The 16,690-nt window shown below is 40.7% G+C and overlaps 1 protein-coding gene across 2 annotated transcripts in view; it reads left to right on the top strand.

The window, feature by feature from the left end:
* ankrd33ba (ankyrin repeat domain 33ba) overlaps positions 1 to 12,258 on the top strand; it is a 28,892-nt gene extending 16,634 nt beyond the window's left edge. For both annotated transcript variants that reach the window (XM_017716435.2, XM_017716427.2), the window contains 3 exons: positions 720 to 849; positions 4,641 to 4,781; positions 9,304 to 12,258. In XM_017716435.2, the coding sequence (XP_017571924.1) occupies positions 720 to 849; positions 4,641 to 4,781; positions 9,304 to 10,151 (1,119 nt within the window). In that variant the 3' untranslated portion in view covers positions 10,152 to 12,258. The remainder of the gene's footprint in view (positions 1 to 719; positions 850 to 4,640; positions 4,782 to 9,303) is intronic.
* The last annotated feature ends 4,432 nt before the right edge of the window (positions 12,259 to 16,690 follow it).

Raw genomic sequence — 16,690 nt, 5'->3', positions numbered from 1 at the left:
TTCTTAAAGCGCAGAACTGTCTTCACCTTCATGCTGTTGAGTTTATGTAGATTCTGTTCTTACCTAAGAACAAATCCCAAGTAGAAAACACTGGTGAACATCAGAATCCAGAAAGTGGATTTTAAGAAGAAATTTCTTCTTTGAAAACATTTGATGAATGAGGCCCAATCTTAGGGGCTTAGTTGCTCTACTTTTTCTTTTTGGAAACCTTTTGTACAAAATCAATAGAACATTTGAGGTTGCTTGTTATTACAAATAATAGCATTTTACTACAAATTATCAGATAAAACGTTTCTGTAAACTTCTAGAATCATTTTGGATCTGCAATATTTAGTTATCCATAAAGATACACAAAGCAGGTCCAGACACAGCCATGCAAGCCCAAGCCATGACATAATCACTAATGGGTATCAGATATGATGTAGTATGCTGAATTAAGCATGGTTGGTTTGGTTTATCAACACTTACACTTACCATCATTCTAGCAGAGGTTTACCATTAAATTAAATGCAACATTCAACTATCTGAACACAGGTTTGCATCTAGTGGTGCAGCTTTCACAATTGCCATGAGGCCATCATGTAACCTCTGACAGGCAACTGTTTAAACACCCTGCTTCATAATATACATAATAATGAGATAATGAGATGTTTTCTTCCAGTCTGATCCATCATTCTCTCAACTTAGTGAAGCCTTGATTGTGTGTTTTTGCTCTGCAGACAGGTTTGATGGTGGCCTGTTATCAAGGGTATGTGGACGTGGTCATCGCACTCTCTACGTGTCCTTATTTGAATGTGAACTGGCAGGACAATGAGGGCAACACAGCCCTCATCACAGCTGCCCAGGCAGGTAAGCAACACCCTGCTTTCTCCAAAAGGGCCACAGTGCCTGTATTTCATCAGTGTGTGATGTATGATTATGAATGAAATTAATGAAATACTTTGCTCTATTTCACCGACAACTTACAAAGCTGTTTATAACAGGGTTATTATAAATTAAATAAAAAGTCATACATTTTTATATTTTATAATTTTGCAGTGTAACATTTCATATTTTGTTTTTGAAAAATAAAAGTTCTTGAAAAATAGACAGAAATATGTTGAGAAATATTCTTGATTTTCATGGTAAATAAAAATTAAGTCTACCTGTTTTTTCATATCTTATTGAAAAAATAGTAAAAATATAAATTTGCTATAAACCACTTGCTAGATTGGATACTAAAAAAAACAATAATAAATGTATACGTATTACATAGACATATATAACAAATTTTAAAAAGCTGAATGATTAATAAGATAAAGTTTTGAATGTGACTTTTTCTGGGTGTTTCATTTTTGATTTACCACTAAGTGCTTGGACTCCTAATAAAAATATTTGGTTGTTCGCACAAGTTTAAACACGTACCAGTCAATGTTTTGCTGATTAAGTATTGCATCTTTCTGCTCATTTTAGTGCATATTTATTAATCGCTGAGTTTCACATATTGTAAAAAAAAATTTCATATTGGAAAAATATTAAAAATATAACTTTTGCACAGGCCATATATTTTCCAAAAAGTCAAATGCAGCAAACAAACAGTAGTTGTGCATTAAAAAGTCCCCTTTGTGGAAGATGTGTTCATTTATTTTCATTTATAAAATCAAGAAAATATATTTTGACCAGGGGTTCAAAACTTTTGCATACAAACGTGTAAACTGTGCTGACCTACTATAAGAAAATCCTTCAATTGCTTGAAATTGTATTGCTGTTGAGATGTTTCTGACTTCAGCCTCCATTTCAGCAAAGTAAAATATGTGCTCTCTTAGAAACAAACTGACAAATCAACTTGGGCAGTTCAGAACTTTCCACAACCAAGAAACTCCCCTGATGAATTCCTCTGTTACCTTGTCGCTGTACTGCAGGTCATTATCTTGCTATGTAATGACATAAACCCAGAGGGTCTGGAAACATTTCTCAATGAATTATGGGATGAGATGTTTCTGTAAACATGTAGAATAATTTTGGATCTGCCATATTTAGTTACATGATCAGTAAAGATACATGAAGCAGGTCCAGACACAGCCTTGCAAGTCCAAGCAATGACATACTCACTAATTGGTATCAGATATGATGTAATACACTCTGAATGCTTTCATGCAGTGAAACACCACATACACATGAGTGAACACACTTGCTTGGAGTGGTCTGCAGCCCTATCCTCAGCGCCCTGGTCAAGGGCCCTTCAGTGACGTACTGTTGGCTCAGGGAATCGAGCTGGTGACCTTCCAGTCACAAGGCTGATTCCCTAACCTCCAGCCCAAGACCACATTGCTACATATATTGATTCAACTTTAGACCAGTCTACCAAGAATGCCATATCCTTGCCATTCACCTCTCACTGACCCACCTGGACAGAAGGCAATTGTGTGAGAATGCTATTCATAAACTTAAGTTAAGCATTCAACACAGTCATACCCCAGCAACTTACTGGAAAGCTAAGCTTGCTGGGCCTGAACATCTCCCTCTGCAACTGGATCCAGGACTTCCTGACTGGGAGACCTTAGTCTGTCAGGATTGGGAGACCACCTCCAGCACCACCACACTGAATACTGGTGCTGCCTAGGGAGTGTTCCCCTGCTATGATGCTATCACACTGCTGACTCGTGACTGTACTGCAGAGCAGACCTCAAATCACATCCTCAAGTCTGCTGATGACTCTACAGTGGTGGACCTTATCAGCAACAATGATAGGTGAGCATACAGGAAAGAAGTGGAGCTTTTTGTAGACTCACACATAGACAACAATCTTTGTCTTGCTGTTAAGACAAAAGAGGTGACTGTTGACTTCAGGAGGACTCACAGTGATCACTACCCACTGCATCAATGGTTCAACTGTGGAAAGTGTCAAAATTCCAAGCTCCTTGTGTGCACATCAGGGATGACCTCACCTGGACCCTCAATACCTCCCGCCTAGCCAAGAAAGCCCAGCAGCGACTTCACCTAATGAATAGATAAAGAGAGCAAACCCCCCCTCCCCCCCTTCCATCCTCAATTACATTCTACATGAGGACAAGAGAGTGTCCTGACCAGCTGTCTCACTGCATGGGAACCACACTGTCTCAGACTGCAGGACCCTACAGCGAATTGTGAGTATAGCTGAGAAGATCATTACCCATAATTAACACCTACTACCACAAATGCTGCATCCGCAAGATCACCAGCATTGTGGACGACCACTTCCACCCCACTCTTGGATTCTTCTTTCTTCTGTCATCTGGCAGAAGGTACCAGAGCAGGCGTTGTGCCACCTTCAGACTTCCTCACAGTGATCAGATTACTGAATACACTTGGACTAATCTAGATGTTTTCCAGTATCCACTATAAACTGATCACACACTCCTTTACCACCACCGCTAATCTAGATAAATATTAACAGTTCAAAAATGAAAGGTGATAAAAAAAAAAGTTCTTTGGAGTATAGACATAGATATACCACTGTTGGTACATTGAACAACCTTTCAGTTAATTTTCCTTAAGGATCTTTAGGGATGGAAAAGTGTCTCTTGTATGGCACAGCTCTAATGAACTCTTTTAGGCACCTTTATTTTTAAGAGTGTAGACCTTGTAGATGCTAAAGATAGAAGCTGAGTGAAGAGAGGCCTGACCATGGCATAGGTTGCTTTACTTTAGACTGTAGAGGACAGTCATGGGGTGGAGGTTAGAGAACCAGCCTTGTGACCAGAAGGTCACTGGTTCGACTCCCTTAGCTGACAATACGTGACTGAGGTGCTCTTGAGCAAGGCAACTAACCCCTAACTGCTCCCCGGGTGCTGTGGATAAGGCTGCCCACCACTCTGGACAAGTGCGCTCACTGTGTATTTATTAGTGTGTATGTGGTGTTTCAGTGCACGGATGGGTTAAAATGCTGAAGTAAAATTTCCCAGTTATGGGACTAATAAGGGTCTCTTAAATAAACTTCCAGTAATAAAGAAAACAAATAAGGTAATATAACACCAAGCTACAAATTGCTAGAAGCTAGCAAAGCCAAGCTATGAATTAACTAATGTACTTAATAGCTAATGCATGTATTTTGATTAGTGCTGACTACAGAGACTGAATGCACTTAAATTTCTTGGTATTCTTTCTAATGCATCTCTTAAGTCTGTGGGTTGGTTCATGCATAAAAAGGAATCTTCCTGGACAGTAAAGGCTAAAAAAAAACAGTGCTAGTTAATTCCCATCATGACGATAGATACAGCAGTGAATCTACAACATTTTGGCAAGATGGGACTCAAAGTTAGTTTGGGGTGGCCTTAAAATAGTGACACTTAATGAATGCCCAGCGATCAAGCATGCATAATTCAATAAATTAACACATTTAATTTCTCAGCCAAAACCCAAATAAATATTACATTAATTTTAATAGTTAACCCAGAGTAATACAGATTAGTCTGGAGGGTAAGAAATAATTGATCACGCTTCCTTTCAGGAATACTACAGAAGAAAACAATACACACATACGGAATATTCAAAGTTTCTGAAATTACAGGAAAATGTGCATCTTCTGAACCTAGCTTATGTAAGCTGTTGCATTAAACTCCAAATGCTGCCTCTTTACTGTAACTTGTAACTTTGTGCATGATTCCCCTTGATGATTGCAGGGCACATCACAATCACAAACTACCTACTCAACTACTTCCCTGGCCTTGACATTGAGAGGAGAAACTGCCTTGGTTTCACTGCTCTGATGAAAGCTGCCATGCAGGGCAGAGTGGACTGCGTCCGGGCTCTGATGATGGCAGGTACTCCAGCCCCCTGCACACTATAACTTCTCCTCACCTGATCCCTGCTTCTTTTTTGACACATTTCAAGTGAAGCTGCTGTGTGCCTTTTTTAAACACCAAGAAAGTCTTGTTCACTCCATTTCACACACGAGCCTAGTGCTACTACTGTATTCCAGTTTACCATTCAGAAGTTTGGAATCATTGTTTTCAATTATATAAAACAGATTTGACTGCAGATAAATCAGTCCCTGCAGGAAATTGCGATTATAAGTCAACCCTCGCAATATTTGCAATAGCCCAGTCACACTTGCATTTGGCAGCTTATTTTTGTGTAATTACATTAATTTCATCGTTATTTGCCATGAGGAGATATTATGTGTCATGGATTTATGCATTGAGCTCGACCTTGGTGAACTTTGACATGCACATTTGCATTGCCTTTCAATTTTAAGAGTCTTGGCACAAATCTTTGACCATTTCTTCCCCACTTTCATAAAATAAATGCAAGAGAGAGAAACTGTCTTATGCAATCAGCAGGGAATCTGCATTATCGTCTTTACTTAGCTAATTTTATTGTTTTTTTCATGAGTTAGCCAGCTTGCTTGATGCAATTTTATCTCTTAGGATAACAAGTCGTCTCCCTACTGCTACCAAACAGTTCTTCTGCTGTGGTGTAATGTACAGAACTATGCTGTAGCAAGTATAGAGTTAATCTATAGTTAATATATTTATGTTCACTTTTGCATTTTTACTGTGTAGCATATGCAAGTTTGCCAGCTTGCTAATGGTTTAGCTCCTTGGCTAATTACATCTGCACACCCACTACATCTGTCACTCACTCACTGCATTTTTCAAGATCAGTTATTAACATTTTTGCTACAGATCAGTGTGCAACATTACTCCCTCAAGTCGCTTTCACTTCATTATTGTTTACGGTTAGTGAGTTAGCTGACCACACCGACATGGGTTTTTTTGGGGGTTTTTTTTGCTGATCTTCCGGACAACGGTCCTGCTAATTTCATAAGGTGACCCAAATGCCAGAAGTCCATTGTGACTACAGCACAATGTAGAGATCATCACTTTTGCCATGGAATATACTCACTGAGCACTTTAGTAGGAGCACTAAACCAACACTGTGTAGGGCCTCCCTTTGCATTACAAGGTGGTAAGTTGTAGGGGTGCGGGAAAAATCGATTCTTAGATGCATCATGATGCGGACATGAACGAATCTGAATCGATTCACAAATGTCAAAAATCAACCTTCTAAACATTTAACTTATAACGCAATGTTGACAGAATGCAAAAGACGGAACCTGGAAGTGTGGAAGTGCAGCACCTGGCACTCTGTTAGGTGCACATAACAAAAAACACGGCTGGATGAGCGAGAAATCCGACCAGCTCCCTCTGCATTAAAGCCAGGTTAGATCAGGAGTCACAACCCAAATGACAAAAAGAGCCATTTTGTCCTTTCAACAAAAATCAAACCAGCTTGGAAGCCACAACATTTATGTCCAGTATGTCTCAATGTGTGATAATGCCCTACGTTAAAAATATAAACAAAAACACAGACTTACTTTGCTCTGCTTTAAGCTTTAGCTCAGCTATAGCTTTTCTCCCATCTCTGCCAGAAAACCTTTCCTCTAAAGTAGATCATGATGAAGTCGCTTCTTGTTTGAATTTTTCCACTCCACCTTAAATTCTGACTGAGGCGCCAAATGTAAATGTGGCACCATTTAAGGTGTAATGGGAAAACATGAAAGAGAAGCGACTTCATCTTTGCAACTTTTTAGTGTTTGACAGTCTCAGTCAGTATTTAATCAGGCATAACATCATGACCACCTCCTTGTCTCTACGCTCATTGTCCATTTTATCAGCTGCACTTACTACAAAGGTGCACTTTGTAGTTCTACAATTACAGACTGTAAGCAGCAGCACTGTTGTGTCTGATCCACTCGTACCAGCACAACACACACTAACACACCACCACCACATCAGTTTTACTGCAGTGCTGAGAATGAGCCATGACCCAAATAGTACATGCTCTGTGAGGGTCCATGGGGGTCCTGACCATTGAAGAACAGTGTAAAAGGGGGCTAACAAAGTATCAGAGAAACAGATGGACTACAGTCTGTAACTGTAGAAGTACAAAGTGCAGCTATACAGTAAGTGGAGCTGATAAAGTGGACAATGAGTGTAGAAACAAGGAGGTGGTCATAATGTTATGCCTGGTCAGTGCATTATTTATTATTAATGTTATCTTAGTGTAATGGGAAAACTTGAAAGAGAAGCGACTTCATCTTCTCAACTTTTTAGTGTTTGACAGTAGGGAACAACTGCAGGGCTTATGAATGCGAATAACGCATGTTATGCTAGGTGACCTGCAGTCTGAGTCTCAGTCGTTGAGTCCACCGCCATTGAGTCTTATTTCACCGTAACTGCGCATTTATCGCAGAAGAGTGGCGGCAGCGTCTAATGTGCTCCAAGCAATAGCAATGAATGAGAGCCTTCTAGCTCACTCACCACATCACTTCCATTTGATTTATTACTACAAGATATTCGAAGTAAATTCATTATGGATCATTACAAATACTTTGCTTTAAAAGTACCAAGTCCTGAGACAGTAGGAAAATAGAAATCCTGTACAGAAAAAAAAAGATGCATCAAGATGCATCGATAATCATATTATAATCGCATCCCAGCCTCTGAATCGTAATCAAATCTAATCGTGAGGTGCCTAGAGATTCCCACCCCTAGTAAATTGTGGCCATGAAGGGATGCACATGGTAACAATACTCAAATTGGTTATGGCATTCAAATGATGATTGGTGTTAACAGGCCCAAAGTGTGCCACGAAAACATTTCCTACTCCATTACACTACCACCTGGACTGCTGACACAAGGCATGTTGGGTCCATGGGTTCATGCAGCTGGGGCCAAATTCGAACCCTATCATCTGTGTGCCTCAGCAGAGAATTTATCAGACCAGGCTATGCTTTTTCAGTCTTCAGCAGTCCAGTTTTGGTGAGCCTGTACCCAGTGCAGCCTCAGCTTTCTGTTCTTGGCTGACAGAAGTGGAACCTAACATAGTCTTCTGCTGTTGTAGCCCATCCACCTCAAGCTTTGGCATGTGCATTCTTTGATTATTTTCCGCTCACCGCAATTGTACAGAGGTTCTGACCAGTCTGGCCATTCATCATTGACCTCACTCATCAACAAGATCTTTCCATTCACAGAACTGCTGGTCAGTGAATGTTTTTTCTTTATTGCACCATTCTGAGTAAACTCTACAGACTGTTGTGCATGGAAATCCCAGGAGATGAGCAGTTATAGAAATACTCAGACCAGCCTGTCTGGCACCAACATTCATGCCATAGTCAACATCACTGAGATCACACCTTTTCTCATTCTGAGGGTTGATTTGAACATTACGTGAAGCTGCTGGCTCATATCTGCATGATTTCATGCCACATGATTGGCTGATTAGATAACTGTATAAATGAGCAGGTATACAGGTGTTCCTAATAAAGTGCACAGTGAGTGTATTTCAGCTAAAGACAAAGCAAACCCCAAGTATTTACATGGAAACAGGGTGGAAACATTGTCATGGACATCAAGCGAAAGTTTACAACTGTGGCTTTAACGTCATACCTTTGGCTTAATTTCTGTGCACTTTAATGGACAAGTTTACAAATATTGAAAACAAGTTGAAGACTGTATATCAAGCTCATAATCACCATACATTTCTACAGTCTTATTGCAAACTCTCCCTTTCGAAAACAAACAATGTGCAAACACTGTTGTAAATACAGTCTTATGCAAGGTTTGGGTGTCTGTGGTGATATGATGTGTAGTTTCCTAAGTGAAAATAACACTTCTGCTACAAAAAAAAACTATTCTGCCCAGTCACTCTATTTAATCAGGCATAACATTATGACCACCTCTTTGTCTCTACGCTCATTGTCCATTTTATCAGCTGCACTTACTACAAAGGTGCACTTTGTAGTTCTACAATTACACACTGTAAGCAGCAGCACTGTTGTGTCTGATCCACTCATACCAGCACAACACACAGTAACACACCACCACCACATCAGTTTTACTGCAGTGCTGAGAATGAGCCATGACCCAAATAGTACATGTTCTGTGAGGGTCCATGGGGGTCCCGACCACTGAAGAACAGGGTAAAAGGGGGTAACAAAATATCAGAGAAACAGATGGACTACAGTCTGTAACTGTAGAACTACAAAGTGCAGCTATACAGTAAGTGGAGCTGATCAAATGGACAATGAGTGTAGAAACAAGGAGGTGGTCATAATGTTATGCCTGATCGGTGTATGTATTTATTCTTAATGTTATTTTTCCCCAAAATACTTGAACTCTTGAATAAAACAACTCAAAATACCTTTGTTGTCTTCAATACAATTTAGATTTAATAATTAAAACTTAAACTGTTCATATCACAAGTGACTACAAAGTTTTAATGGTAGGTTGATTCATTTGTCTCTGAAGAGAGTGTGTCTGCTTTTTGTTCTTCTGCCAGGAGCTGATCTGGAGGCTCGAGATCATGGGCGTAAGTTTACCCCTCGCGAGTGGGCAATGTACACTGGCCGTTACGAGACGGCCTTTGTCATGCTGCGCTTGATGCAGCGTCCGTGTCCAGAGCAGTGTTCTGAAGCCTACAGGCCTGAGTGGCCCTTGCTGCCTGCACTGGTGTCCAAAGCCCAGCAGCCCAAAGGCTGCATCCAGAAGATTTCAGAGGCGATCCGGCAAGCCCTTGACATCAGCAACGTGACGGAAGCCACAGAGGAAGGGGTTCTTGATCACATGGTGCGCATGACCACATCTCTGAGCAGCCCCTTTATCGCTGTGACATGCCGGACGGTGTGTCCCAGTAGCCCCCCTTGCGTGGGCAAACGGCGGTACTCTGTCCAAGAGATTCTGAAGAAGCAGCGGATGCAACAGCTAAAGGGTCTTGGGCCAGTACATCTGGAGAGCTACAAACACCTATTTCAGAACTCTCAGGTCACACTGGTGCCTAAGCACAAGGACCGGCGGGCCAGCCTACAGTCTCAGGGTCTCAGGGACTCCTCGGACTCATCAGCTAATGCGGCACGGAGAGCCAGCCTCCTGCCACTCCACCTGGTCAAGAGGAGCAGTGTGAGGCCTGGCATGGTGGTGCCCAAACTCCGCATCACCAAGGCCCCCCCGCCCACCTACGAGCCTGATAAAGAGCGGCGCAAGAGTAGCAACAGCAGCGGGCAATTCCTGCAGATCCCTAAGTGGAGATACAAAGAACTGAAAGAAGAGAGGAAGAAAGCAGAAGAGGCTGAGAGGAAAAAGCAAGAGGCCCTGACCAAGAGACAAGTCTCCACAGGCAAAGGGAAGTAACCAGGTGTTATGAGAATAAATGACGCTGTTAAAAACGGTGCGGTTTCTGCAGGATGTGTAAAACTGTCCATGTTAAAAGCTGACGGTACACGATGGTTTAACCAGGATTTACCTTAGCTTGCTAGTAGGGATGTAAAAGATTAATTGTTAACCAACAAAGAGTTTGACCAATGCTATTGGTCAGTTAATAGTCAAATTGACATCCCTACTTAATAGCAACACATTGAGGATTTAAGTCATTGATCCTTTCAGCAATCTACAAAATATATTTTCCGCTGTCATTCAGAATCAGTTTCTGTCCATTTTGTCTGGTAGCTTGTATCTTATGGTCAAAATTTAAGAATTAACTCATTCCTTCTTATACTTTCCAAATCAGCTAAACTCATGGCAGACAGAGTTCCTTTTTCCTCTCTTAACTAAATAGGACCTTCCTGGATGTACCATCACACGGGTCAACTCCTTAAACAAGGACCATATAACTGGACATTGTGCTTGTGCACCCCTCTGCATACATATTAATCAGTCAGCTTTTAACAGCGCTAGTTGTTCTCTTTGCACAGGAATTGTACACACTACTCATCTGAGGCTGGGCCAAGCTACAGATGGCGTTCAATACTTGAAATGTATTGTGCTTATTTATTTTCATATTTATCATTTTGAAAGCATATAATAGTGTTTTTAATAATATTTTAAGCTGTGACACAAAGTGTGAAACAGAATTCAAACATATTTCATTCATTTGTCAAGGTTTGGGTACTAGAATCTTGTATATACCTACACTACCACACACAGAATTGAATGTCCTTGATATCCCAGGAAATGTGGTCAGTGAACAGCTTTTAACAGGGTTCTCCAAAGACAGAGCTCATCTTAGATTTAAAAGCGTTTTCAGATGAATGTACTGAAAGGATGGAAGCCTGTTCTTGGCATGTAGAGGAGAAAAACACAAAAATATTTCCCACATTTTTCTCTCATTCTGACTGCATGTTCATTTTCTGACATATGCCAAAATTACTTCTTTTTTTAAATTTTAATTCGGTATCTCAAAATAATGAAGTATCATCCCAAAATAATCACATACCATTTTACAATGTACCAAGTCATTATTTTCACATAGTCTGCCATTTTGTCTTAATTCAAAATCTTATTTATTTGGGTAAAAAGTATGACAAAATAAGTAATTGGTTCATGATACTAAGTCAATAAGGTGAGATTGTGCTCCTATATTTGGCAGGATACAATTAAAGACTTCATCAGAAAAGGTAGAATGCTCTGTACCTCATGAAAACAGTGTTTTTTTTATTCCATTTTAATATTTTTACAGGATTGCTACTGTTTGGTCAGGTGTTTTTTGTAATACAATATTTTTCTAAATTCATACACATCTCAGAAACACTGGTTTTATAGAAAAGCTGCAATAAATCATTTATCATATCTAGGGATGTCACAGCAGGTGCTCATGTGACACAGGATCATAAGAGAGTATTGTATCATCCATAAATTTACATTATAGTCAAATATCCTTTTTAAAACATGTACGGACTGTTAGTTAGTACAGTGAACCTAACAGTAAAGGAGGTGCTTCAGAACCACCTTAAAGCTGGATATTAAAAAGCTGTTAGATACAACACTTGGGTTTCCCAACAAACTGTTCTCTAGCTTGAAAGATGTGTTTGAATTGAATTGAAAATGAACTGTTCATAAGCAAGTGAATGCTGATAAAGAGCAAGTAATATGTGAGAATTTAATCAAATGCTGTGACATCTAGGGGTGGGCGATATGGCCAAAAATTTCCTCGATACACAAAATGCATCATGATATTTAGTTATAATAAGGTTTGAGAGGTTGGAACAGAGAAAATGAACCAGCGGAGGTATGTTTAAAAACATGCTGTCAAAAACTGAGTGCTCCACAATGTGCTCAGAAAAGCATATTGTAATATAACATGGTGTAATTTATCATAATAAGGATAACTATCATCATATTATCCACCCCTAGAAACCTCCCTAAATACACTATATTACCAAAAGTATTCACTCACCCATCCAAATCATTGAATTCAGGTGTTCCAGTGATTTCCATGGCAACTGGTATATAAAACCAAGCACCTAGGCCTGCAGACTGCTTCTACAAACATTAGTGAAAGAATGGGTCACTCTCAGGAGCTCAGTGAATTCCAGCGTGATACCGTGATCAGACACCAGTCATGAAATTTCCTCACTACTAAATATTCCACAGCCAACAAAGTGGAAGTGATTGGGAACGGCAGCAACTCAGCCACGAAGTGGTCGGCCACGTAAAATGACAGAGAGGGGTCAGCAGATGCTGAGGTGCATAGTGTGCAGAGGTCGCCAACTTTCTGCAGAGCCAATCACTACAGACCTCCAAACTTCATGTGGCCTTCAGATTAGCTCAAGAACAGCGTAGAGAGCTTCATGGAATGGGTTTCCATGGTCTTACATCACCAAGCGCGATGCAAGGCGTTGAATGCAGTGGTGTAAAGCGCCGCCACTGGACTCTAGAGCAGTGGGGACGTGTTCTCTGGAGTGACTAATCACGCATTTGATGGACAAGTATGGGTTTGGCGATTGCCAGGAGAATGGTACTTGTCTGACTGCATTGTGCCAAGTGCAAAGTTTGGTGGAGGGGGGATTATAGTGTGGGGTTGTTTTTCATGAGTTGGGCTCAGCCCCTTAGTTCCAGTGAAAGGAACTTCCTGCTCCAACATGACTGCAAGCAAGGTCCTTAAAGACGAGTGGATGAGTGAGTTTGGTTTGGAAGAACGTGACTGGCCTGCACAGAGTCCTGACCTCAACCTGACAAAACACCTTTGGGATGAATTAGAGCGGAGACTGCGAGCCAGGCCTTCTCGTCAAACATCAGTGTTTGACCTCAAAAATGTGCTTCTGGAAGAACGGTCAAAAATTCCCATAAACATACTCAAACTTTGTTGAAAGCCTTGCCAGAAAAGTTGAAGCTGTTACAGCTGCAAAGGGTGGGCCGACATCATATTAAACCCTATGGAATAAGAATGAGATGTCACTCAAGTTCATATGCGTGTGAAGGCAGATGAGCGAATACTTTTGGAGATGTAGTGTATATCTTAACCACTACTGTCATCTCAGGTTTCAATAGGTTATACAGTATGCAAGTTTTTTTTTTTTTATGAGAAATGCAAGACATCCATTAATAATTTGAACTACAGAAGGCACATTTGTTTGGAATGTGCCCCATTCTTCTCTTCTTCTACATCGTCCTCACAACAAAACCACAGTGCCTCTCTACCTTCACATACACTTACACAAGCAAGAACATAAGGCCAACCTGCAGAAAGGTTGGGCCAACTTGGCCTGAGGTGTGATCATCTCAGACTTATCAAGGAATATCAATCTGTGTTTACATAACCAAATTTGGTGACCAGCAAAGCTTGGAAAAAAAAAAGTGAAATAAAGTTTGCAGCACTGCACTGGAAAAATGTTGTGTGCTCTTTTCTTTTTAGAAGAAGAAATACCAGCAGTATAAAGAAAGAAGTGCAGCTTTTATTAAGCCCTCAGGTATATTGGGGTCACTGGTGTGGGTCGACAGCTGCTCAGGGACTTAGCTTTGCTGCAGGGTCAGCATTTCTCCTCTGCAAATCTCTAGCAGGCATGGCGTACACAGCACCTTCTAGTGGACACTTTGGGCACTGACTTGGTCACCATAGACTATGTGGTATCAAAGACAAACAGACAAAGGGGCTTTAGGTCAGGCAGACCTGAGGCTATAGCAACCCTGGACCTACTTCAAACCCAGTGCAGGTAAACACCAGATAACATGCAGTGGAACAGCAAGACCTTGACCTGAATAAAAATGGCTTTGGGAAGACTTTGCTCAGGTATGAGCTGGTCTGAGGCCTGGAGCTGAAAGCAGCTGGAGAGAACACCTGAGCACTGCTCCATGAGGATAAAGCATGACAAAGGGAGGAAATGAGGGAAGAAAGAGCAGAAGAGCACGATTGGTGTGGAACACTCTTGAGAAAAGTAGGCCAGAGGCTTACCTGTAAACTTCTGCTGAGCCTAGAGTGCAGCAGCCTGTGCACAGCGCTTGACCTCTGTTCTACTAGCCCAGTACAGTTGGCCTTGTGGACTAAACCATTTAGCACAGGGCTAAGAGATATGGACAATGTATCAAACCATATTTCCACTTTGCACTGTTATACACGAAATAGCCACTGCATTAAGTGCATCTCCACCTATTGTCCATTTTATTAGGTCCACATTGTTAGCCTGCTTAAGTTCTTTCATGGTCAGGACCCCTACAGGACCACCATGGAGCAAGTATTATTTGGCTAGTTCATCATTCTCAGCACTCGACACTGATGTGGCGGTGTGTTAGTGTGTTGTGCTGGTCTGAGTGGCTCAGACACAGCAGTGCTACTGGAGTTTTTAAACACCTCAGTATCACTGAGAATAGTTCACCAGCCAAAAACATCAAGCCAACAGCATCCTGTGACCACTGATGAAGTACTACATGGTGACCAACAAACTTTGCAGCAACTGACTTTACATCTACACAACTGACCAACAAAGAGTGTCTTATAGAGTGGACAGTGCTTAAAAACTCCAGCACCAACTGTTATGCCTGATCCACCCACACCACCACCACCACATCAGTGTCACTGCTGAGAATGATCCACCACCCAAATAATATCTGCTCTGAGGGGGTTCTGACCATTGAAAAAGAGCAAAAGGGGGCTAACAAAGTGCAGAGAAACAGATGGACTACAACCTGTAATTATAGACCTGGCCTGTATTATTCAGACCAAAAATGACTTATGTTGGACCATGTGGACACCTTTGTTTGTCCATGGTTGATCAGGATGCTCACAGTCACGGGTGCAGGACACATGTTTTAAAGGTTCTTCAGTCTGGATGCCATGAACTTTAAATCCCTTTAGACTCCAGAAACTATTGTTCCATGTTTCACACATTCTACCTCTGCGTGGTGTGAGTTTTTTTTCCTCTGCACTCATAGTAACAGGTTTGGGTGTTCACATTGCCAGTGCAATAAATAAATAAATAAATAAACAAAATAATAATCAAGCTGTATAATTAGCTCAGTGTTATTAGTTCAGTGATACAAACACATTTTCAGGTAGGTGCAATACACAGCGTGCTCTTTTATTACTAACTGATTTGAATGTTGCCAGATGGATTCAGAAAAAAAACATTTGGAAAAAGTCTCTAGAACTAAGTGACCATAAACCCACTGTGCTGTTAGCCAGTGCAATCGCTGTAAGCTAGGTGTGCCAAGCTATTCTTTTTTTTTTTTTATTATTGTACATTAGTGTGTTTATTTAAGCAACTGCCTAATTTGCCACATGAGAGAAAAGCCCTGTTCCTCTTATTAAATTAGTGCTGTGATTAAAACACAGAAAAGATTTCAAACATGTGTCACTATTCACTCCCACTCAGTTTCCAAATTACTCCTACGCCCTTGCTCAAAGCAATTTTGTGGTTAGAGAATTCCTTTGTATACTGCATCCTAATTAAGGTGCAAAATACATGGGGTCCTGGGGGGGGTGCAGGACTCTCTAATTAACCTCTTAGACCCCCTAAATGACTCAAAATCAAAATTCTGGGGGGGAGGGGTCCCTGAAAATAAACCTATGACGTTATGCTGTATGTTAAAGAAAAACAGACAAATTCAAATACAAATTCAGGGAAAGCTCATTGTTTAGCTGCTTCACCCACAATCAGCCAGCTTCTCTCTATGGTATTCTTAACTAGAAATGTAGCACTGGTCTGCCTCAGGGTGGCACTGTAGCAAGTTGGTTCACCCACTTGGTCCTTAGTAGCCTAGCCACTGTAACTATGCCCAAAATACCTCTAAAAAACTTTAGAATATGCTGTAGTACAACACAAATGTGAAAACCTGCTTAATGTCACAAGAGTTTGGTGGAAAGAGTGAATTATAAAGACAAAAGAGGAGATGGGTCGGATCTCCTGAAGTCTGTGATATTAGCAAACTATGAAAAGAACACTTCCAGAAGAAGAACATCAAACAATTTGCTGCCATTGAAGCAAGCATCAGCACCCCTATGGCGAGTGAGTTAGCAGCCAGCCATCAGGGGATGTCCCAGATGGGCGGGCTTTATTTCGCACACAGAGTCTTCTACGATAGTACTGCAAAGGCTAATACCAATAAGATTTAATGAAAGAACCCTAATTCAGCATTTGAAGAAACTGCAGTAGGTCAAAATATTGATGTAGTATCTTGAAATAATGATTTACCTTCTGAAAAGAATGTCTTACTTTCTCAGACTATTCACTTATGCCAACTTGTTTTCTTGAAATACTGACAATAACATTTTCTTAAGACTTCAAGATACTATATTACATTTCAAGAAAATGTATATTTTGGGAAAATAAATAATTATTTCAAGAAATTAAGTCAATATTTTGACCAACTGCTGCCAGAAACAGATTCTTTAATACAGGACAGGTTGGTGAATTCAAACAGTGAAATATGAAAGAATAAAAATACCGCAAACCTGAACA

The sequence above is a fragment of the Pygocentrus nattereri genome, chromosome 24 (genome assembly GCF_015220715.1).
Source record: "Pygocentrus nattereri isolate fPygNat1 chromosome 24, fPygNat1.pri, whole genome shotgun sequence".
Lineage (NCBI taxonomy): Eukaryota > Metazoa > Chordata > Actinopteri > Characiformes > Serrasalmidae > Pygocentrus > Pygocentrus nattereri.
The sequence above is the reverse complement of the archived record's forward strand: the minus strand, read 5'-3'. Positions and strand labels throughout refer to the sequence as shown.